Below are 21,259 nucleotides of genomic sequence, written 5' to 3'. Positions count from 1 at the left end.
GGTACAGGGGGTTAGATACAGAGTAAAGCTACCTCTACACTGTCCCATCAAACACTCCCAGGTCAGGTACAGCACGGGTTAGATACAGAGTAAAGCTCCCTCTACACTGCCCCATCAAACACTCCCAGGGCAGGTACAGGGAGTTAGATACAGAGTAAAGCTCCCTCTACACTGTCCCATCAAACACTCCCAGGGCAGGTACAGGGGGTTAGATACAGAGTAAAGCTCCCTCTGCACTGTCCCATCAAACACTCCCAGGACAGGTACAGGGGGTTAGATACAGAGTAAAGCTCCCTCTACACTGTCCCATCAAACACTCCCAGGGCAGGTACAGGGGGTTAGATACAGAGTAAAGCTCCCTCCACACTGTCCCATCAAACACTCCCAGGGCAGATACAGCACGGGGTTAGATACAGAGTAAAGCTCCCTCTACACTGTCCCATCAAACACTCCCAGGGCAGGTACAGGGGGTTAGATACAGAGTAAAGCTCCCTCTACACTGTCCCATCAAACATTCCCAGATGGAAGGGATATCCCAGCGAGACAGGAAAATTAACGAAGAGCTCAGATCACATCCGCGGACCTCCGCAGACCAAATGGTTTTAACTGAGATGTGTGGGAGTCGGCTAATTCCCGCTAAACATATCCTGCCTCCTCCTGGGTCTTTGGTGTACCGTCAGTAGGTCAGGAAATGCCCCCAAACCCTCTGATGGAGCGAGTGAGGGCTGGGGGGAGTTATCCCTGGTGACCTGGGGCCAATATTTATCCCTTGAGCATCATCACTAAAGCAGATGATCTGGGTCATTATCACATTGCTGTTTGTGGGAGCTTGCTGTGCGCAAATTGGTGTTTCCCAGTACTTCATTGGCTGTGAGGCGCTTTGGGACATCCGATGGTGTAAGCAGCGATATCAATGCCCGATCTGTTTTTCCAGGTTCGAAGGGAGCAGAGAGCAGCCACCAGCTACTTGCATTTGTGTCCCTGTTGGAGACGAACAAACCCTACTTACTGAACTGTGTCCGGGTTCCTGCACTGCAGGTTAGTGAGTTAATTCAGTGTTGTCTACAGGAGTGTTATACCCAGTAATACACAGTGTGTTATTATATAACATATACACAGTGTTACACCCAGTAATACACAGTGTGTTATTATATAATATATATGCAGGAATGTTTGAAGTCGAGGCGATGCTTAACCGGGAGCCAGGGGGTGATGGGTGAGTGGGACTGGGTGTGAGTTAGGACACGGGGCACAGGGGGTGATGGGTGAGTGGGACTCGGTGTGAGTTAGGACACGGGGTCAGTGAGCACAGGGGGTGATGGGTGAGTGGGACTCGGTGTGAGTTAGGACACGGGGTCAGTGAGCACAGGGGGTGATGGGTGAGTGGGACTGGGTGTGAGTTAGGACACGGGGTCAGTGAGCACAGGGGGTGATGGGTGAGTGGGACTGGGTGTGAGTTAGGACACGGGGTCAGTGAGCACAGGGGGTGATGGGTGAATGGGACTGGGTGCGAGTTAGGACACGGGGTCAGTGAGCACAGGGGGTGATGGGTGAGTGGGACTGGGTGCGAGTTAGGACACGGGGTCAGTGAGCACAGGGGGTGATGGGTGAGTGGGACTGGGTGCGAGTTAGGACACGGGTCAGTGAGCACAGGGGGTGATGGGTGAGTGGGATTCGGTGCGAGTTAGGACACGGGGTCAGTGAGCACAGTGGGTGATGGGTGAGTGGGACTGGGTGTGAGTTAGGACACGGGGTCAGTGAGCACAGGGGGTGATGGGTGAGTGGGACTGGGTGTGAGTTAGGACACGGGGTCAGTGAGCACAGGGGGTGATGGGTGAGTGGGACTGGGTGCGAGTTAGGACACGGGTCAGTGAGCACAGGGGGTGATGGTGCGAGTTAGGACACAGGGTCAGTGAGCACAGGGGGCGATGGGTGAGTGGGACTGGGTGTGAGTTAGGACACGGGGTCAGTGAGCACAGGGGGTGATGGGTGAGCGGGACTGGGTGTGAGTTAGGACACGGGGTCAGTGAGCACAGGGGGTGATGGGTGAGTGGGACTGGGTGTGAGTTAGGACACGGGGTCAGTGAGCACAGCGGGTGATGGGTGAGTGGGACTGGGTGTGAGTTAGGACACTGGGTCAGTGAGCACAGGGGGTGATGGGTGAGTGGGACTGGGTGTGAGTTAGGACACGGGGCAGTGAGCACAGGGGGTGATGGGTGAGTGGGACTGGGTGTGAGTTAGGACACGGGGGCAACCTTTAGTTTACGTTGGGCAGAATGTGGGAGGCCGGCCAGGAGTATGTTGGAATAATCAAGTCTGGAGGGGGCAGGAGCACGAATGAGGGTTTGAGCAGCGGATGAGATGAGGTGGGGGCTGAGGTGGGCGATGTTACGGAGGGGGAAACAGTCGGGTTTGGTTATGCTGCGGGATATGTAGCCGGAAGCTCGTTTCAGGGTCTAATGTGAGACTGAGGTTGGGAATAGTGTGGTTCAGCCTCGGACTGGGGATTTGGGGAGGGGGCTAGGGGGGGGCGGTGGGATATGAACACCCGGACTAACCTGTCGGACCCGTCCTGTCCCCAGAGTCTCCTGTTGTTGGCACGCTCGCTGGACACCAGCGCCGATTGCTCGCGTCTGGTCATCGACGGCTGGCTGGAGCTGGCGCTGGCCAACCCCGAGGTCGGCGTCCAGCTCCTGTCCACCGTCACGCGGCTTCGCGCCGGCTGGGAGCGGGCGCTGAGCGGCCAGCTGAGGACGGCCGAGCGCAGGGGCACGGAGCGGGACGAGGAGGAGGAGGAGGAGGAGCGGCGACGGATCAGGCGGGAGACGGATTCCTTGTGTCGCAAGCTTCTGGACTTCCTGGAGGCCGAGGTGAGTGCCGCCATCTTGTTTGGTCAAGTTCTGCGGTGCGCGACGAACCCCAAGGGCGAATAGCGCCATTCGATCGGAGGTCAAGTCCCCCCGACAATCCAGACAGACCTGTACCCCAGTGTTATACAGTGACAGACCTGTACCCACCAGTACTGTACCCCAGTGTTATACAGTGACAGACCTGTACCCACCAGTACTGTACCCGTGTTATACAGTGACAGATCAGTACCCACCAGTACTGTACCCCAGTGTTATACAGCGACAGACCTTTACCCACCAGTACTGTACCCCAGTGTTATACAGTGACAGACCTGTACCCACCAGTACTGTACCCGTGTTATACAGTGACAGATCAGTACCCACCAGTACTGTACCCCAGTGTTATACAGCGACAGGCCTGTACCCACCAGTACTGTACCCCAGTGTTATACAGCGACAGACCTGTACCCACCAGTACTGTACCCCAGTGTTATACAGCGACAGGCCTGTACCCACCAGTACTGTACCCCAGTGTTATACAGCGACAAACCTGGACCCACCAGTACTGTACCCCAGTGTTATACAGCGACAGGCCTGTACCCACCAGTACTGTACCCCAGTGTTATACAGCGACAAACCTGGACCCACCAGTACTGTACCCCAGTGTTATACAGCGACAAACCTGTACCCACCAATACTGTACCCCAGTGTTATACAGTGACAGACCTGTACCCACCAGTACTGTACCCCAGTGTTATACAGTGACAGACCTGTACCCCAGTGTTATACAGTGACAGGCCTGTACCCACCAGTACTGTACCCAAGTGTTATACAGTGACAGACCTGTACCCACCAGTACTGTACCCGTGTTATACAGTGACAGTCCTGTGCCCACCAGTACTGTACCCCAGTGTTATACAGTGACAGACCTGGACCCACCAGTACTGTACCCCAGTGTTATACAGTGACAGACCTGTACCCCAGTGTTATACAGTGACAGGCCTGTACCCACCAGTACTGTACCCCAGTGTTATACAGTGACAGACCTGTACCCACCAGTACTGTACCCCAGTGTTATACAGTGACAGACCTGTGCCCACCAGTACTGTACCCCAGTGTTATACAGTGACAGACCTGTACCCACCAGTACTGTACCCGTGTTATACAGTGACAGACCTGTGCCCACCAGTACTGTACCCCAGTGTTATACAGTGACAGACCTGTACCCACCAGTACTGTACCCCAGTGTTATAGTGACAGGCCTGTACCCACCAGTACTGTACCCCAGTGTTATACAGTGACAGACCTGTACCCACCAGTACTGTACCCCAGTGTTATACAGTGACAGACCTGTACCCACCAGTACTGTACCCCAGTGTTATAGTGACAGACCTGTACCCACCAGTACTGTACCCCAGTGTTATACAGTGACAGGCCTGTACCCACCAGTACTGTACCCGTGTTATACAGTGACAGACCTGTACCCCAGTGTTATACAGCGACAGGCCTGTACCCACCAGTACTGTACCCCAGTGTTATACAGTGACAGACCTGGACCCACCAGTACTGTACCCCAGTGTTATACAGTGACAGACCTGTACCCCAGTGTTATACAGTGACAGGCCTGTACCCACCAGTACTGTACCCCAGTGTTATACAGTGACAGACCTGTACCCACCAGTACTGTACCCCAGTGTTATACAGTGACAGACCTGTGCCCACCAGTACTGTACCCCAGTGTTATACAGTGACAGACCTGTACCCACCAGTACTGTACCCGTGTTATACAGTGACAGACCTGTGCCCACCAGTACTGTACCCGTGTTATACAGTGACAGACCTGTACCCACCAGTACTGTACCCCAGTGTTATAGTGACAGGCCTGTACCCACCAGTACTGTACCCCAGTGTTATACAGTGACAGGCCTGTACCCACCAGTACTGTACCCGTGTTATACAGTGACAGACCTGTACCCCAGTGTTATACAGCGACAGGCCTGTACCCACCAGTACTGTACCCCAGTGTTATACAGCGACAGGCCTGTACCCACCAGTACTGTACCCCAGTGTTATACAGTGACAGACCTGTACCCCAGTGTTATACAGTGACAGGCCTGTACCCACCAGTACTGTACCCCAGTGTTATAGTGACAGGCCTGTACCCACCAGTACTGTACCCCAGTGTTATAGTGACAGACCTGTACCCACCAGTACTGTACCCCAGTGTTATACAGTGACAGACCTGTACCCACCAGTACTGTACCCCAGTGTTATACAGTGACAGACCTGTACCCACCAGTACTGTACCCCAGAGAACGGGGCGATGCCTCGAGTGTTGAAGTGCTGGTCCTGTAACTAAGCGTGCTCTATGCCACCCCTGCAGGTGACCTACACCCTGCGCCGTCTCACAGGCCTGGAGAAGCAGAACCTGTTCGTGGGGCCGCAGGTGGTGACGGATATGCCAGCTCTTATGGGGTTGGGCATGGCATTCGGGGAAAGCAAGCCCGACCCGGTGAGGGGAGGGATCGCTGTGACCGACTATTTCACCTACAACTGTCTGACAGTGAGTGTCACGTGGGGTCTCCCAGCGTTAGGGGAACGCAGTGTCGGAGGGTCAGTACTGAGGGAGCCCCGCACTGTCGGAGGGGCAGTACTGAGGGAGTGCCGCACTGTCGGAGGGGCAGTACTGAGGGAGTGCCGCACTGTCGGAGGGGCAGTACTGAGGGAGCCCCGCACTGTCGGAGGGGCAGTACTGAGGGAGCGCTGCACTGTCGGAGGGGCAGTACTGAGGGAGTGCCGCACTGTCGGAGGGGCAGTACTGAGGGAGCGCCGCACTGTCGGAGGGGCGGTACTGAGGGAGTGCCGCACTGTCGGAGGGGCGGTACTGAGGGAGCGCCGCACTGTCGGAGGGGCGGTACTGAGGGAGCGCCGCACTGTCGGAGGGGCGGTACTGAGGGAGTGCCGCACTGTCGGAGGGGCAGTACTGAGGGAGCGCCGCACTGTCGGAGGGGCAGTACTGAGGGAGTGCCGCACTGTCGGAGGGGCGGTACTGAGGGAGCCCCGCACTGTCGGAGGGGCAGTACTGAGGGAGCGCTACACTGCGCTGTCGGAGGGGCGGTACTGAGGGAGTGTCGGAGGGGCTGTACTGAGGGAGCCCCGCACTGTCGGAGGGGCTGTATTTCGGATGAGACATTAAACCGAGGCCCCGTCTGCCCTCTCGGGTGGATGTAAAAGATCCCGGGGCCACTATTGGAAGAAGAGCAGGGGGAGTTCTCCCCGGGGTCCTGGGGCCAATATTTATCCCTGGACCAACATCACTAAAACAGACGCTCCGGGTCATTATCACATCGCTGTGTGTGGGATCTTGCTGTTTCTCACATTACAACAGTGAGTGCTCTCCGATAGAACTTCACTGGCTGTGAACCTGTTGTGTTGTGTCTGACGCACTCTCCCGGGTAATGTCACCGGTTGTGGCCAGCGGTCCGTAAAACCCCTCTCGCTCTCTCCTCAGGACAATCGGGATTTCTACAGCGAGTGCCTGCGGACCTTTTGGTCCTGTCCGACCTGCGACCTCTACATGCCCTTTACCCCCCTGGAGCGGATGCAGCACGAGACTGAATGCTCCCGGGACCAGTCCGAGGCGGGTCAGGAATCGGGTAAGTAAGGGTTTGATGCTCGGGAGCAGGGGGGGCCAATAAACACAGGCCCCTCTTGAATGTTAAGGGAATCGCGGGACTGAATCCTGCTAATTCTTACTGTTCCCCCCCCACCCCCCCCGTCTCAGTGACCACCGATTGCCACTAAATCACTTTCCGCTCTCTCCGCAGCCTCCGGCCTCGAAGCTGCCTCCGGCCTCGAAGCTGCCTCGGACGGGGTTCCTGGCCTCCAGCGTTGGTACCATTGCGACACCTGCCAACAAGATTTCCTCTTCACCCCCACCCAGATCCTCAGGCACAAGAGGCAGCACTGCTGAGTGGGGGCGCGCGGAGCGTAACGTGGCAGCCGCTCTCCCGGACTGTCAGAAACAGACGCGCACGTGTTCAACCGCCTTTTTTTTTTTAATTGTATGAAAAAGTGGAGAGAATTATATTTTCATTTTTTTCCCCCAAAGTCTCTTCATATCTACCATGGCTAGCTGGGTAATAGTTTGATGAACGGAACTCTCTGTACAAGGTGCGACGGTCACTTGCTCCACAGCGCCAGCTAGTGGTAGAGACCCGCAGCTGCACCGTGACTGTTTACATGCGAGTTTCTCCTCGGGCTTTGGGGAGTCAGGAGGCGAGACACTCGCTCTTGTTGCCCCAGTGTTTATGGGGAAAATGGTAAGGGGAGGTAGCTCGACTCTCGAGATGGTCAAATGGTATTGTGGGGGTGGGAGGGGGAACTCAAAGTAAAGGAGACGGTGATCAGTAAGTCACATCCTTTTTATTTAAATCTATTCACACGTTTTGCAAATCAGAGGTCGGCAGAGAGGGGGGGGGGAGAAAAACAGCAGCAAGTCAAACTGGCTCACTGCTTGTCGCCGGGCAATGAACTCATCAAATGTGGGGGGAGGGGGCGTGGGGAGAGCGGGGGTCCGAACTGGCCTCAGGAAACCCCGCAACCCACGGTGTCTCCTTCGAAGGTTTGTCGGGACCCGAGTAAGCATCAGATTCCCTCCCCCCTTCCCCAAGCTGGGGTCTGTGCGGAGCGAGGGGGGGGGGGGGGGGAATTGTGACACACAGCGATACGCTGCGTCCCATTGGCTGGTTGAATCGAGAGGCAGAGAGAGAGAGCAATGGTGGGATGGAGAAAATCGGACCCCCGCTCGACAGGGGAGGGGGAGGGGGGAGGGGGAGGGGATAGCGTGCCACCTTTTACCCCAGTTTCCCCCCCTCCCCCCCTCCCCGGGGATTGGTTGGTCAGTGACGGTAAAGTGCAAGAATGCAAAGCTCGAAGTGAGCTGTCGGATCGAGGGGGCTTCCAGTTGACGGCGGGGGGGTTAGGGGAGGATGGGGTTGCTGGAAGGGGGGGGGGGGGGGGGGGGAAGAGAAGAGAGAAAGGGGTGTGTCCGGGCAGCCTCACTCCCCGGACCGACAGCAAGCTCGAGCCGAGCACTGCAGGTTCTGACAGCCGCTGGCGGTGTTGGCATGGGGACCTGTGGGCAGAGAGAGGCAACGTTAGCATAGCCGACCAGCGGGACAGATACCCCGCGTTCCCCCCGGCCTCTCACACCCCCCCCCCCCCTCCTCCCAGCTCAGACACCCCTCGACCCCCCCACCCGAGAGATCAGAGTCACTGCCTCGAGTTGTCCCGATGTGGACTGTGTCGGTCCAGAGTGAAACGGGGGAGGGGCAGGAAAGGGAGTGGAGGGAGCAGAGAGTGAAGTGGTGAGGGACAGGGGGAGGGGAGGGAAAGGAGAGTGCCGAGAGACAAGACACGTACCCCGCCACCACCCCGGGTTCACCCCCCCGCGGCCCGGCCCGGCTTGCGTTACCGTTGATATTGTCACAGTAGAAGAAGTATTCGTCCTTGAGTGCGGGGCAGACAGAGACCAGGTCCTGCAGGCCGGGGCCAGTGATGATCAGGCAGCCCGAGAGGTCGAGGTGCTCGAGGAAGGGCAGGCCCCCATGGAGAGTCAGTGACCTGTGAATAGCCCAACAATCGACTTTACAATCACAGCTTCATCCACACACACAGGAAGAGGCCACTGGGCCCCAGCGCTCCGTGCCGGGGTTTCTGCTCCACACCAGTCCCGTCCCACCTCTCTCCATCTCCCCCCCTGAAATACATCGATACTATTCGCCTCGAGCCCTCCCTGTGGCAGCGAGTTCCACATTCTCACCCCTCTCTGGACACAGATGATACCAGATCAGAGAGGTTATAATATCAGAATAGGGAAGGCTGATGGAGGTGTGTAAGATTATGAAGGTGGTTCGATAGGGTTGATGTAGAGAAGATGTTCCACTTGTGGATGAGACCAGAACTCGGGGGCCACCAATATCAGACAGTCACTGATAAACCCAATTATTAATTACTGTTGCAATGTAAGAAGGGGAATTTGAGTTTAATTCCCACCGGACAGCACAGGAGGATCCCATGGGGCCCATCGACCCCAGCGCACAGGAGGATCCCATTGGGCCCCTGGAGCCCGTGCTGTGCCGGCTCTGTGACAGAGCGACCCCAATCAGTCCCACACTCCCCCCTGACCTTTCCCCACAGCCCGGCACATTTTCCCCCTTCAGGTATTTACCCAATTCCCGGTTTGAAGGTCACTATTGAATCTGCTCCCACCGAGCTTTCAGGCAGCGCGTTCCCGATCACAACAACTCGCTGCGTAAACACATTCTCCCCATCTCCCCCTCTGGTTCCATCGCCGATTATCGTCAATCTGTGTCCCCCTGGTTACCCGACCCTCCTGCTCCCGGGGAACAGGTTCTCCCGATCCACTCGATCAAAACCCTTCATCAGTTCGAACCCCTCGATTCAATCTCCCCTCAACCTTCTCTGCTCCGAGGCGAACCTCTCCGGTCCCTACATGCAGCTGAAGTCCCGATCCACTCTTAGGAAAACACTGCCTGATTTTGAAGACCTCAACTGGGAGAAGAAGGGGGAGGGAGAGAGGGGGAGGGGAGGCTGGAGGGGGAGCGGGGAGGGGAGGCTGGAGGGGGAGCGGGGAGGGGAGGCTGGAGGGGGAGCGGGGAGGGGAGGCTGGAGGGGGAGCGGGGAGGGGAGGCTGGAGGGGGAGCGGGGAGAGGAGGCTGGAGGGGGAGCGGGGGCTGGAGGGGGAGCGGGGAGAGGTGGCTGGAGGGGGAGCGGGGAGGGGAGGCTGGAGGGGGAGCGGGGAGGGGAGGCTGGAGGGGGAGCGGGGAGGGGAGGCTGGAGGGGGAGCGAGGAGAGGAGGCTGGAGGGGGAGCGGGGAGAGGAGGCTGGAGGGGGAGCGGGGAGAGGAGGCTGGAGGGGGAACGGGGAGGGGAGGCTGGAGGGGGAGCGGGGAGGGGAGGCTGCAGGGGGAGCGGGGAGAGGAGGCTGGAGGGGGAGCGGGGAGAGGAGGCTGGAGGGGGAGCGGGGAGAGGAGGTTGGAGGGGGAGCGGAGGCTGGAGGGGGAGCGGGGAGAGGAGGCTGGAGGGGGAGCGGGGAGAGGAGGCTGGAGGGGGAGCGGGGGCTGGAGGGGGAGCGGGGAGAGGTGGCTGGAGGGGGAGCGGGGAGAGGAGGCTGGAGGGGGAGCGGGGAGAGGAGGCTGGAGGGGGAGCGGGGAGAGGAGGTTGGAGGGTTGCACTGAGGAGGTTGGAGGGTTGCACTGAGGAGGTTGGAGGGGTTGCACTGAGGAGGTTGGAGGGGTTGCACTGAGGAGGTTGGAGGGGTTGCACTGAGAGGAGGTTGGAGGGGGAGTGGGGAGAGGAGGTTGGAGGGGTTGCACTAAGGAGGTTGGAGGGGTTGCGGGGAGAGGAGGTTGGAGGGTTGCACAGAGGAGGTTGGAGGGGTTGCACTGAGGAGGTTGGAGGGGTTGCGTGGAGAGGAGGTTGGAGGGTTGCACTGAGAGGAGGTTGGAGGGGTTGCGGGGAGAGGAGGTTGGAGGGGTTGCACTGAGGCGGTTGGAGGGTTGCACTGAGAGGAGGTTGGAGGGTTGCACTGAGGCGGTTGGAGGGTTGCACTGAGGAGGTTGGAGGGTTGCACTGAGGAGGTTGGAGGGTTGCACTGAGGAGGTTGGAGGGTTGCACTGAGGAGGTTGGAGGGTTGCACTGAGGAGGTTGGAGGGTTGCACTGAGGAGGTTGGAGGGTTGCACTGAGGAGGTTGGAGGGTTGCACTGAGGAGGTTGGAGGGGTTGCACTGAGAGGAGGTTGGAGGGTTGCACTGAGAGGAGGTTGGAGGGTTGCACTGATGAGGTTGGAGGGGTTGCGGGGAGAGGAGGTTGGAGGGTTGCACTGAGGAGGTTGGAGGGTTGCACTGAGAGGAGGTTGGAGGGGGAGAGGAGGTTGGAGGGGTTGCGGGGAGAGGAGGTTGGAGGGGTTGCACAGAGGAGGTTGGAGAGGTTGCGGGGAGAGGAGGTTGGAGGGGTTTTGGGGAGAGGAGGTTGGAGGGGGAGTGGGGAGAGGAGGTTGGAGGGGTTGCACTGAGAGGAGGTTGGAGGGGTTGCACTGAGAGGAGGTTGGAGGGGTTGCACTGAGGAGGTTGGAGGGTTGCACGGAGAGGGGTTTGGAGGGGTTGCACTGAGGAGGTTGGAGGGGTTGCACAGAGGAGGTTGGAGGGTTGCGGGGAGAGGAGGTTGGAGGGGGAGTGGGGAGAGGAGGTTGGAGGGTTGCACAGAGGAGGTTGGAGGGGTTGCGGGGAGAGGAGGTTGGAGGGGGAGTGGTGAGAGGAGGTTGGAGGGTTGCACAGAGGAGGTTGGAGCGTTGCACTGAGGAGGTTGGAGGGTTACGGGGAGAGGAGGTTGGAGGGTTGCACTGAGGCGGTTGGAGGGTTGCACAGAGGAGGTTGGAGGGGTTGCGGGGAGAGGAGGTTGGAGGGGGAGTGGGGAGAGGAGGTTGGAGGGTTGCACTGAGGAGGTTGGAGGGGTTGCACTGAGAGGAGGTTGGAAGGGTTGCACAGAGGAGGTTGGAGGGGTTGCGGGGAGAGGAGGTTGGAGGGTTGCACTGAGGCGGTTGAAGGGGTTGCGGGGAGAGGAGGTTGGAGGGTTGCACTGAGATGGTTGGAGGGTTGCACAGAGGAGGTTGGAGCGGTTGCACTGAGGAGGTTGGAGGGGTTGCACTGAGGAGGTTGCACTGAGGAGGTTGGAGGGGTTGCACAGAGAGGAGGTTGGAGGGTTGCACAGAGGAGATTGGAGGGGTTGCACTGAGGAGGTTGGAGGGTTGCACAGAGGAGGTTGGAGGGGTTGCGGGGAGAGGAGGTTGGAGGGTTGCACAGAGGCGGTTGGAGGGTTGCACTGAGGAGGTTGGAGGGTTGCACTGAGGAGGTTGGAGGGGTTGCACTGAGAGGAGGTTGGAGGGGGAGTGGGGAGAGGAGGTTGGAGGGGTTGCACTGAGAGGAGGTTGGAGGGGTTGCGGGGAGAGGAGGTTGGAGGGGTTGCACTGAGAGGAGGTTGGAGGGTTGCGTGGAGAGGAGGTTGGAGGGTTGCACAGAGAGGAGGTTGGAGGGGTTGCGGGGAGAGGAGGTTGGAGGGGTTGCACTGAGGCGGTTGGAGGGTTGCACTGAGAGGAGGTTGGAGGGTTGCACTGAGGCGGTTGGAGGGTTGCACTGAGGAGGTTGGAGGGTTGCACTGAGGAGGTTGGAGGGTTGCACTGAGGAGGTTGGAGGGTTGCACTGAGGAGGTTGGAGGGTTGCACTGAGGAGGTTGGAGGGTTGCACTGAGGAGGTTGGAGGGTTGCACTGAGGAGGTTGGAGGGTTGCACTGAGGAGGTTGGAGGGTTGCACTGAGGAGGTTGGAGGGTTGCACTGAGGAGGTTGGAGGGTTGCACTGAGGAGGTTGGAGGGTTGCACTGAGGAGGTTGGAGGGTTGCACTGAGGAGGTTGGAGGGTTGCACTGAGGAGGTTGGAGGGTTGCACTGAGGAGGTTGGAGGGGTTGCACTGAGAGGAGGTTGGAGGGTTGCACTGAGAGGAGGTTGGAGGGTTGCACTGATGAGGTTGGAGGGTTGCACTGATGAGGTTGGAGGGGTTGCGGGGAGAGGAGGTTGGAGGGTTGCACTGAGAGGAGGTTGGAGGGGTTGCACTGAGAGGAGGTTGGAGGGGGAGCGGGGAGAGGAGGTTGGAGGGGTTGCGGGGAGAGGAGGTTGGAGGGGTTGCGGGGAGAGGAGGTTGGAGGGGTTTTGGGGAGAGGAGGTTGGAGGGGGAGAGGAGGTTGGAGGGGTTGCGGGGAGAGGAGGTTGGAGAGGTTGCGGGAAGAGGAGGTTGGAGGGGTTGCGGGAAGAGGAGGTTGGAGGGGTTGCGGGGAGAGGAGGTTGGAGGGGTTGCGGGGAAGGAGGTTGGAGGGGTTGCGGGGAGAGGAGGTTGGAGGGGTTTTGGGGAGAGGAGGTTGGAGGGGTTGCACTGAGAGGAGGTTGGAGGGGGAGTGGGGAGAGGCGGTTGGAGGAGTTGCGGGGAGAGGAGGTTGGAGGGGTGCACTGAGGAGGTTGGAGGGTTGCACTGAGAGGAGGTTGGAGGGGTTGCGGGGAGAGGAGGTTGGAGGGGTTGCACAGAGAAGGTTGGAGGGTTGCACTGAGAGGAGGTTGGAGGGGTTGCACTGAGGAGGTTGGAGGGGTTGCGGGGAGAGGAGGTTGGAGGGGGAGCGGGGAGAGGAGGTTGGAGGGGGAGCGGGGAGAGGAGGTTGGAGGGGGAGCGGGGAGAGGAGGTTGGAGGGGTTGCACTGAGGAGGTTGGAGGGGTTGCGGGGAGAGGAGGTTGGAGGGTTGCACAGAGGAGGTTGGAGGGGTTGCACTGAGAGGAGGTTGGAGGGGTTGCACTGAGGAGGTTGGAGGGTTGCACGGAGAGGGGTTTGGAGGGGTTGCACTGAGGAGGTTGGAGGGTTGCACAGAGGAGGTTGGAGGGTTGCGGGGAGAGGAGGTTGGAGGGGGAGTGGGGAGAGGAGGTTGGAGGGTTGCACAGAGGAGGTTGGAGGGGTTGCGGGGAGAGGAGGTTGGAGGGGGAGTGGTGAGAGGAGGTTGGAGGGTTGCACAGAGGAGGTTGGAGCGTTGCACTGAGGAGGTTGGAGGGTTACGGGGAGAGGAGGTTGGAGGGTTGCACAGAGGAGGTTGGAGGGGTTGCACTGAGAGGAGGTTGGAGAGTTGCACAGAGAGGAGGTTGGAGGGTTGCACTGAGAGGAGGTTGGAGGGGTTGCACAGAGGAGGTTGGAGGGGTTGCGGGGAGAGGAGGTTGGAGGGTTGCACTGAGGCGGTTGGAGGGTTGCACAGAGGAGGTTGGAGGGGTTGCGGGGAGAGGAGGTTGGAGGGGGAGTGGGGAGAGGAGGTTGGAGGGTTGCACTGAGGAGGTTGGAGGGGTTGCACTGAGAGGAGGTTGGAAGGGTTGCACAGAGGAGGTTGGAGGGGTTGCGGGGAGAGGAGGTTGGAGGGGTTGCACTGAGGAGGTTGCACTGAGGAGGTTGGAGGGGTTGCACAGAGGAGATTGGAGGGGTTGCACTGAGGAGGTTGGAGGGTTGCACAGAGGAGGTTGGAGGGGTTGCGGGGAGAGGAGGTTGGAGGGTTGCACAGAGGCGGTTGGAGGGTTGCACTGAGGAGGTTGGAGGGTTGCACTGAGGAGGTTGGAGGGGTTGCACTGAGGAGGTTGGAGGGGTTGCACTGAGGAGGTTGGAGGGGTTGCACTGAGAGGAGGTTGGAGGGGGAGTGGGGAGAGGAGGTTGGAGGGGTTGCACTAAGGAGGTTGGAGGGGTTGCGGGGAGAGGAGGTTGGAGGGTTGCACAGAGGAGGTTGGAGGGGTTGCACTGAGGAGGTTGGAGGGGTTGCGTGGAGAGGAGGTTGGAGGGTTGCACTGAGAGGAGGTTGGAGGGGTTGCGGGGAGAGGAGGTTGGAGGGGTTGCACTGAGGCGGTTGGAGGGTTGCACTGAGAGGAGGTTGGAGGGTTGCACTGAGGCGGTTGGAGGGTTGCACTGAGGAGGTTGGAGGGTTGCACTGAGGAGGTTGGAGGGTTGCACTGAGGAGGTTGGAGGGTTGCACTGAGGAGGTTGGAGGGTTGCACTGAGGAGGTTGGAGGGTTGCACTGAGGAGGTTGGAGGGTTGCACTGAGGAGGTTGGAGGGTTGCACTGAGGAGGTTGGAGGGTTGCACTGAGGAGGTTGGAGGGGTTGCACTGAGAGGAGGTTGGAGGGTTGCACTGAGAGGAGGTTGGAGGGTTGCACTGATGAGGTTGGAGGGGTTGCGGGGAGAGGAGGTTGGAGGGTTGCACTGAGGAGGTTGGAGGGTTGCACTGAGAGGAGGTTGGAGGGGGAGAGGAGGTTGGAGGGGTTGCGGGGAGAGGAGGTTGGAGGGGTTGCACAGAGGAGGTTGGAGAGGTTGCGGGGAGAGGAGGTTGGAGGGGTTTTGGGGAGAGGAGGTTGGAGGGGGAGTGGGGAGAGGAGGTTGGAGGGGTTGCACTGAGAGGAGGTTGGAGGGGTTGCACTGAGAGGAGGTTGGAGGGGTTGCACTGAGGAGGTTGGAGGGTTGCACGGAGAGGGGTTTGGAGGGGTTGCACTGAGGAGGTTGGAGGGGTTGCACAGAGGAGGTTGGAGGGTTGCGGGGAGAGGAGGTTGGAGGGGGAGTGGGGAGAGGAGGTTGGAGGGTTGCACAGAGGAGGTTGGAGGGGTTGCGGGGAGAGGAGGTTGGAGGGGGAGTGGTGAGAGGAGGTTGGAGGGTTGCACAGAGGAGGTTGGAGCGTTGCACTGAGGAGGTTGGAGGGTTACGGGGAGAGGAGGTTGGAGGGTTGCACTGAGGCGGTTGGAGGGTTGCACAGAGGAGGTTGGAGGGGTTGCGGGGAGAGGAGGTTGGAGGGGGAGTGGGGAGAGGAGGTTGGAGGGTTGCACTGAGGAGGTTGGAGGGGTTGCACTGAGAGGAGGTTGGAAGGGTTGCACAGAGGAGGTTGGAGGGGTTGCGGGGAGAGGAGGTTGGAGGGTTGCACTGAGGCGGTTGAAGGGGTTGCGGGGAGAGGAGGTTGGAGGGTTGCACTGAGATGGTTGGAGGGTTGCACAGAGGAGGTTGGAGCGGTTGCACTGAGGAGGTTGGAGGGGTTGCACTGAGGAGGTTGCACTGAGGAGGTTGGAGGGGTTGCACAGAGAGGAGGTTGGAGGGTTGCACAGAGGAGATTGGAGGGGTTGCACTGAGGAGGTTGGAGGGTTGCACAGAGGAGGTTGGAGGGGTTGCGGGGAGAGGAGGTTGGAGGGTTGCACAGAGGCGGTTGGAGGGTTGCACTGAGGAGGTTGGAGGGTTGCACTGAGGAGGTTGGAGGGGTTGCACTGAGAGGAGGTTGGAGGGGGAGTGGGGAGAGGAGGTTGGAGGGGTTGCACTGAGAGGAGGTTGGAGGGGTTGCGGGGAGAGGAGGTTGGAGGGGTTGCACTGAGAGGAGGTTGGAGGGTTGCGTGGAGAGGAGGTTGGAGGGTTGCACAGAGAGGAGGTTGGAGGGGTTGCGGGGAGAGGAGGTTGGAGGGGTTGCACTGAGGCGGTTGGAGGGTTGCACTGAGAGGAGGTTGGAGGGTTGCACTGAGGCGGTTGGAGGGTTGCACTGAGGAGGTTGGAGGGTTGCACTGAGGAGGTTGGAGGGTTGCACTGAGGAGGTTGGAGGGTTGCACTGAGGAGGTTGGAGGGTTGCACTGAGGAGGTTGGAGGGTTGCACTGAGGAGGTTGGAGGGTTGCACTGAGGAGGTTGGAGGGTTGCACTGAGGAGGTTGGAGGGTTGCACTGAGGAGGTTGGAGGGTTGCACTGAGGAGGTTGGAGGGTTGCACTGAGGAGGTTGGAGGGTTGCACTGAGGAGGTTGGAGGGTTGCACTGAGGAGGTTGGAGGGGTTGCACTGAGAGGAGGTTGGAGGGTTGCACTGAGAGGAGGTTGGAGGGTTGCACTGATGAGGTTGGAGGGTTGCACTGATGAGGTTGGAGGGGTTGCGGGGAGAGGAGGTTGGAGGGTTGCACTGAGAGGAGGTTGGAGGGGTTGCACTGAGAGGAGGTTGGAGGGGGAGCGGGGAGAGGAGGTTGGAGGGGTTGCGGGGAGAGGAGGTTGGAGGGGTTGCGGGGAGAGGAGGTTGGAGGGGTTGCGGGGAGAGGAGGTTGGAGGGGTTTTGGGGAGAGGAGGTTGGAGGGGGAGAGGAGGTTGGAGGGGTTGCGGGGAGAGGAGGTTGGAGAGGTTGCGGGAAGAGGAGGTTGGAGGGGTTGCGGGAAGAGGAGGTTGGAGGGGTTGCGGGGAGAGGAGGTTGGAGGGGTTGCGGGGAAGGAGGTTGGAGGGGTTGCGGGGAGAGGAGGTTGGAGGGGTTTTGGGGAGAGGAGGTTGGAGGGGTTGCACTGAGAGGAGGTTGGAGGGGGAGTAGGGAGAGGCGGTTGGAGGAGTTGCGGGGAGAGGAGGTTGGAGGGGTGCACTGAGGAGGTTGGAGGGTTGCACTGAGAGGAGGTTGGAGGGGTTGCGGGGAGAGGAGGTTGGAGGGGTTGCACAGAGAAGGTTGGAGGGTTGCACTGAGAGGAGGTTGGAGGGGTTGCACTGAGGAGGTTGGAGGGGTTGCGGGGAGAGGAGGTTGGAGGGGGAGCGGGGAGAGGAGGTTGGAGGGGGAGCGGGGAGAGGAGGTTGGAGGGGGAGCGGGGAGAGGAGGTTGGAGGGGTTGCACTGAGGAGGTTGGAGGGGTTGCGGGGAGAGGAGGTTGGAGGGGTTGCACAGAGGAGGTTGGAGGGTTGCACTGAGAGGAGGTTGGAGGGGTTGCACTGAGGAGGTTGGAGTGTTGCACGGAGAGGGGTTTGGAGGGGTTGCACTGAGGAGGTTGGAGGGTTGCACGGAGAGGGGTTTGGAGGGGTTGCACTGAGGAGGTTGGAGGGTTGCACAGAGGAGGTTGGAGGGGTTGCACAGAGGAGGTTGGAGGGTTGCGGGGAGAGGAGGTTGGAGGGGGAGTGGGGAGAGGAGGTTGGAGGGTTGCACAGAGGAGGTTGGAGTGGTTGCGGGGAGAGGAGGTTGGAGGGGGAGTGGTGAGAGGAGGTTGGAGGGTTGCACAGAGGAGGTTGGAGCGTTGCACTGAGGAGGTTGGAGGGTTGCACAGAGGAGGTTGGAGGGGTTGCACTGAGAGGAGGTTGGAGGGGTTGCACTGAGGAGGTTGGAGGGTGCACTGAGGAGGTTGGAGAGTTGCACAGAGAGGAGGTTGGAGGGTTGCACTGAGAGGAGGTTGGAGGGGTTGCACAGAGGAGGTTGGAGGGGTTGCGGGGAGAGGAGGTTGGAGGGTTGCACTGAGGCGGTTGGAGGGTTGCACAGAGGAGGTTGGAGGGGTTGCGGGGAGAGGAGGTTGGAGGGGGAGTGGGGAGAGGAGGTTGGAGGGTTACACAGAGGCGGTTGGAGGGGTTGCACTGAGGAGGTTGGGGGGTTGCGGGGAGAGGAGGTTGGAGGGTTGCACAGAGGAGGTTGGAGGGGTTGCACTGAGAGGAGGTTGGAGGGGTTGCACTGAGGAGGTTGGAGGGTTGCACTGAGAGGAGGTTGGAGGGTTGCACTGAGAGGAGGTTGGAGGGTTGCACAGAGAGGAGGTTGGAGGGTTGCGGGGAGATGAGGTTGGAGGGTTGCACAGAGAGGAGGTTGGAGGGTTGCACTGAGGAGGTTGGAGGGGTTGCACTGAGAGGAGGTTGGAGGGGTTGCACTGAGGAGGTTGGAGGGTTGCACAGAGGAGGTTGGAGGGGTTGCGGGGAGAGGAGGTTGGAGGGGTTGCACTGAGGCGGTTGGAGGGTTGCACAGAGGAGGTTGGAGCGGTTGCACTGAGGAGGTTGGAGGGTTGCACTGAGGAGGTTGGAGGGGTTGCACTGAGAGGAGGTTGGAGGGTTGCACAGAGGAGGTTGGAGGGTTGCACAGAGGAGGTTGGAGGGGTTGCGGGGAGAGGAGGTTGGAGGAGTTGCACTGAGGCGGTTGGAGGGTTGCACAGAGGAGGTTGGAGCGGTTGCACTGAGAAGGTTGGAGGGGTTGCACTGAGGAGGTTGCACTGAGGAGGTTGGAGGGGTTGCACTGAGGAGATTGCACTGAGGAGGTTGGAGGGGTTGCACTGAGGAGGTTGGAGGGTTGCACAGAGGAGGTTGGAGGGGTTGCGGGGAGAGGAGGTTGGTGGGTTGCACTGAGGCGGTTGGAGGGTTGCACTGAGGAGGTTGGAGGGTTGCACTGAGGAGGTTGGAGAGTTGCACTGAGGAGGTTGGAGAGTTGCACTGAGGAGGTTGGAGAGTTGCACTGAGGAGGTTGGAGGGTTGCACTGAGGAGGTTGGAGGGTTGCACTGAGGAGGTTGGAGGGTTGCACTGAGGAGGTTGGAGGGTTGCACTGAGGAGGTTGGAGGGTTGCACTGAGGAGGTTGGAGGGTTGCACTGAGGAGGTTGGAGGGTTGCACTGAGGAGGTTGGAGGGTTGCACTGAGGAGGTTGGAGGGTTGCACTGAGGAGGTTGGAGGGTTGCACTGAGGAGGTTGGAGGGTTGCACTGAGGAGGTTGGAGGGTTGCACTGAGGAGGTTGGAGGGTTGCACTGAGGAGGTTGGAGCGTTGCACTGAGGAGGTTGGAGCGTTGCACTGAGGAGGTTGGAGGGGTTGCACTGAGGAGGTTGGAGGGGTTGCGTGGAGAGGAGGTTGGAGGGTTGCACTGAGAGGGGGTTGGATGGGTTGCGGGGAGAGGAGGTTGGAGGGTTGCACTGAGGAGGTTGGAGGGTTGCACTGAGAGGAGGTTGGAGGGTTGCACTGAGGCGGTTGGAGGGTTGCACTGAGGAGGTTGGAGGGTTGCACTGAGGAGGTTGGAGAGTTGCACTGAGGAGGTTGGAGGGTTGCACTGAGGAGGTTGGAGGGTTGCACTGAGGAGGTTGGAGGGTTGCACTGAGGAGGTTGGAGGGTTGCACTGAGGAGGTTGGAGGGTTGCACTGAGGAGGTTGGAGGGTTGCACTGAGGAGGTTGGAGGGTTGCACTGAGGAGGTTGGAGGGTTGCACTGAGGAGGTTGGAGGGTTGCACTGAGGAGGTTGGAGGGTTGCACTGAGGAGGTTGGAGGGTTGCACTGAGGAGGTTGGAGGGTTGCACTGAGGAGGTTGGAGGGTTGCACTGAGGAGGTTGGAGGGTTGCACTGAGGAGGTTGGAGGGTTGCACTGAGGAGGTTGGAGGGTTGCACTGAGGAGGTTGGAGGGTTGCACTGAGGAGGTTGGAGGGTTGCACTGAGGAGGTTGGAGGGTTGCACTGAGGAGGTTGGAGGGTTGCACTGAGGAGGTTGGAGGGTTGCACTGAGGAGGTTGGAGGGTTGCACTGAGGAGGTTGGAGGGTTGCACTGAGGAGGTTGGAGGGTTGCACTGAGGAGGTTGGAGGGTTGCACTGAGGAGGTTGGAGGGTTGCACTGAGGAGGTTGGAGGGTTGCACTGAGGAGGTTGGAGGGTTGCACTGAGGAGGTTGGAGGGTTGCACTGAGGAGGTTGGAGGGTTGCACTGAGGAGGTTGGAGGGTTGCACTGAGGAGGTTGGAGGGTTGCACTGAGGAGGTTGGAGGGTTGCACTGAGGAGGTTGGAGGGTTGCACTGAGGAGGTTGGAGGGTTGCACTGAGGAGGTTGGAGGGTTGCACTGAGGAGGTTGGAGGGTTGCACTGAGGAGGTTGGAGGGTTGCACTGAGGAGGTTGGAGGGTTGCACTGAGGAGGTTGGAGGGTTGCACTGAGGAGGTTGGAGGGTTGCACTGAGGAGGTTGGAGGGTTGCACTGAGGAGGTTGGAGGGTTGCACTGAGGAGGTTGGAGGGTTGCACTGAGGAGGTTGGAGGGTTGCACTGAGGAGGTTGGAGGGTTGCACTGAGGAGGTTGGAGGGTTGCACTGAGGAGGTTGGAGGGTTGCACTGAGGAGGTTGGAGGGTTGCACTGAGGAGGTTGGAGGGTTGCACTGAGGAGGTTGGAGGGTTGCACTGAGGAGGTTGGAGGGTTGCACTGAGGAGGTTGGAGGGTTGCACTGAGGAGGTTGGAGGGTTGCACTGAGGAGGTTGGAGGGTTGCACTGAGGAGGTTGGAGGGTTGCACTGAGGAGGTTGGAGGGTTGCACTGAGGAGGTTGGAGGGTTGCACTGAGGAGGTTGGAGGGTTGCACTGAGGAGGTTGGAGGGTTGCACTGAGGAGGTTGGAGGGTTGCACTGAGGAGGTTGGAGGGTTGCACTGAGGAGGTTGGAGGGTTGCACTGAGGAGGTTGGAGGGTTGCACTGAGGAGGTTGGAGGGTTGCACTGAGGAGGTTGGAGGGTTGCACTGAGGAGGTTGGAGGGTTGCACTGAGGAGGTTGGAGGGTTGCACTGAGGAGGTTGGAGGGTTGCACTGAGGAGGTTGGAGGGTTGCACTGAGGAGGTTGGAGGGTTGCACTGAGGAGGTTGGAGGGTTGCACTGAGGAGGTTGGAGGGTTGCACTGAGGAGGTTGGAGGGTTGCACTGAGGCGGTTGGAGGGTTGCACAGAGGCGGTTGGAGGGGTTGCACTGAGAGGAGGTTGGAGGGGTTGCACTGAGGAGGTTTGACGGTTGCACTGAGGAGGTTGGAGGGTTGCACAGAGGCGGTTGGAGGGGTTGCACTGAGGAGGTTGGAGGGGTTGCGGGGAGAGGAGGTTGGAGGGTTGCACTGAGGCGGTTGGAGGGTTGCACTGAGGAGGTTGGAGGGGTTGCGGGGAGAGGAGGTTGGAGGGGGAGTGGGGAGAGGAGGTTGGAGGTGTTGCACTGAGAGGAGGTTGGAGGGGTTGCGGGGAGAGGAGGTTGGAGGGGTTGCACTGAGATGGTTGGAGGGTTGCACAGAGGAGGTTGGAGCGGTTGCACAGAGGAGGTTGGAGGGG

General features: G+C 59.8%; 1 protein-coding gene and 1 long non-coding RNA gene across 2 annotated transcripts in view; one reads left to right on the top strand and one right to left on the bottom strand.

Moving 5' to 3' along the window:
• The window catches only part of LOC139241278 (probable ATP-dependent RNA helicase DHX34), a 21,523-nt gene extending 14,374 nt beyond the window's left edge, over positions 1 to 7,149 (top strand). Inside the window, exons 2-6 of the mRNA XM_070869925.1 lie at positions 858 to 1,038; positions 2,583 to 2,870; positions 5,233 to 5,412; positions 6,361 to 6,505; positions 6,677 to 7,149. Of these exons, the coding sequence (XP_070726026.1) occupies positions 858 to 1,038; positions 2,583 to 2,870; positions 5,233 to 5,412; positions 6,361 to 6,505; positions 6,677 to 6,822 (940 nt within the window). The 3' untranslated portion in view covers positions 6,823 to 7,149. The remainder of the gene's footprint in view (positions 1 to 857; positions 1,039 to 2,582; positions 2,871 to 5,232; positions 5,413 to 6,360; positions 6,506 to 6,676) is intronic.
• A 106-nt stretch (positions 7,150 to 7,255) lies between these two features.
• Positions 7,256 to 8,472, bottom strand: LOC139241276 (uncharacterized). Its single transcript, XR_011588837.1, has 2 exons — positions 8,326 to 8,472; positions 7,256 to 7,986 (listed from the first exon to the last, which is right to left on the bottom strand). It is a non-coding gene; the product is annotated as an uncharacterized lncRNA (long non-coding RNA).
• Between the last annotated feature and the right edge of the window lie 12,787 nt (positions 8,473 to 21,259).

This window comes from Pristiophorus japonicus, unplaced genomic scaffold (assembly GCF_044704955.1).
Source record: "Pristiophorus japonicus isolate sPriJap1 unplaced genomic scaffold, sPriJap1.hap1 HAP1_SCAFFOLD_1026, whole genome shotgun sequence".
NCBI classification, from domain to species: Eukaryota; Metazoa; Chordata; class Chondrichthyes; family Pristiophoridae; genus Pristiophorus; species Pristiophorus japonicus.
The sequence above is the reverse complement of the archived record's forward strand: the minus strand, read 5'-3'. Positions and strand labels throughout refer to the sequence as shown.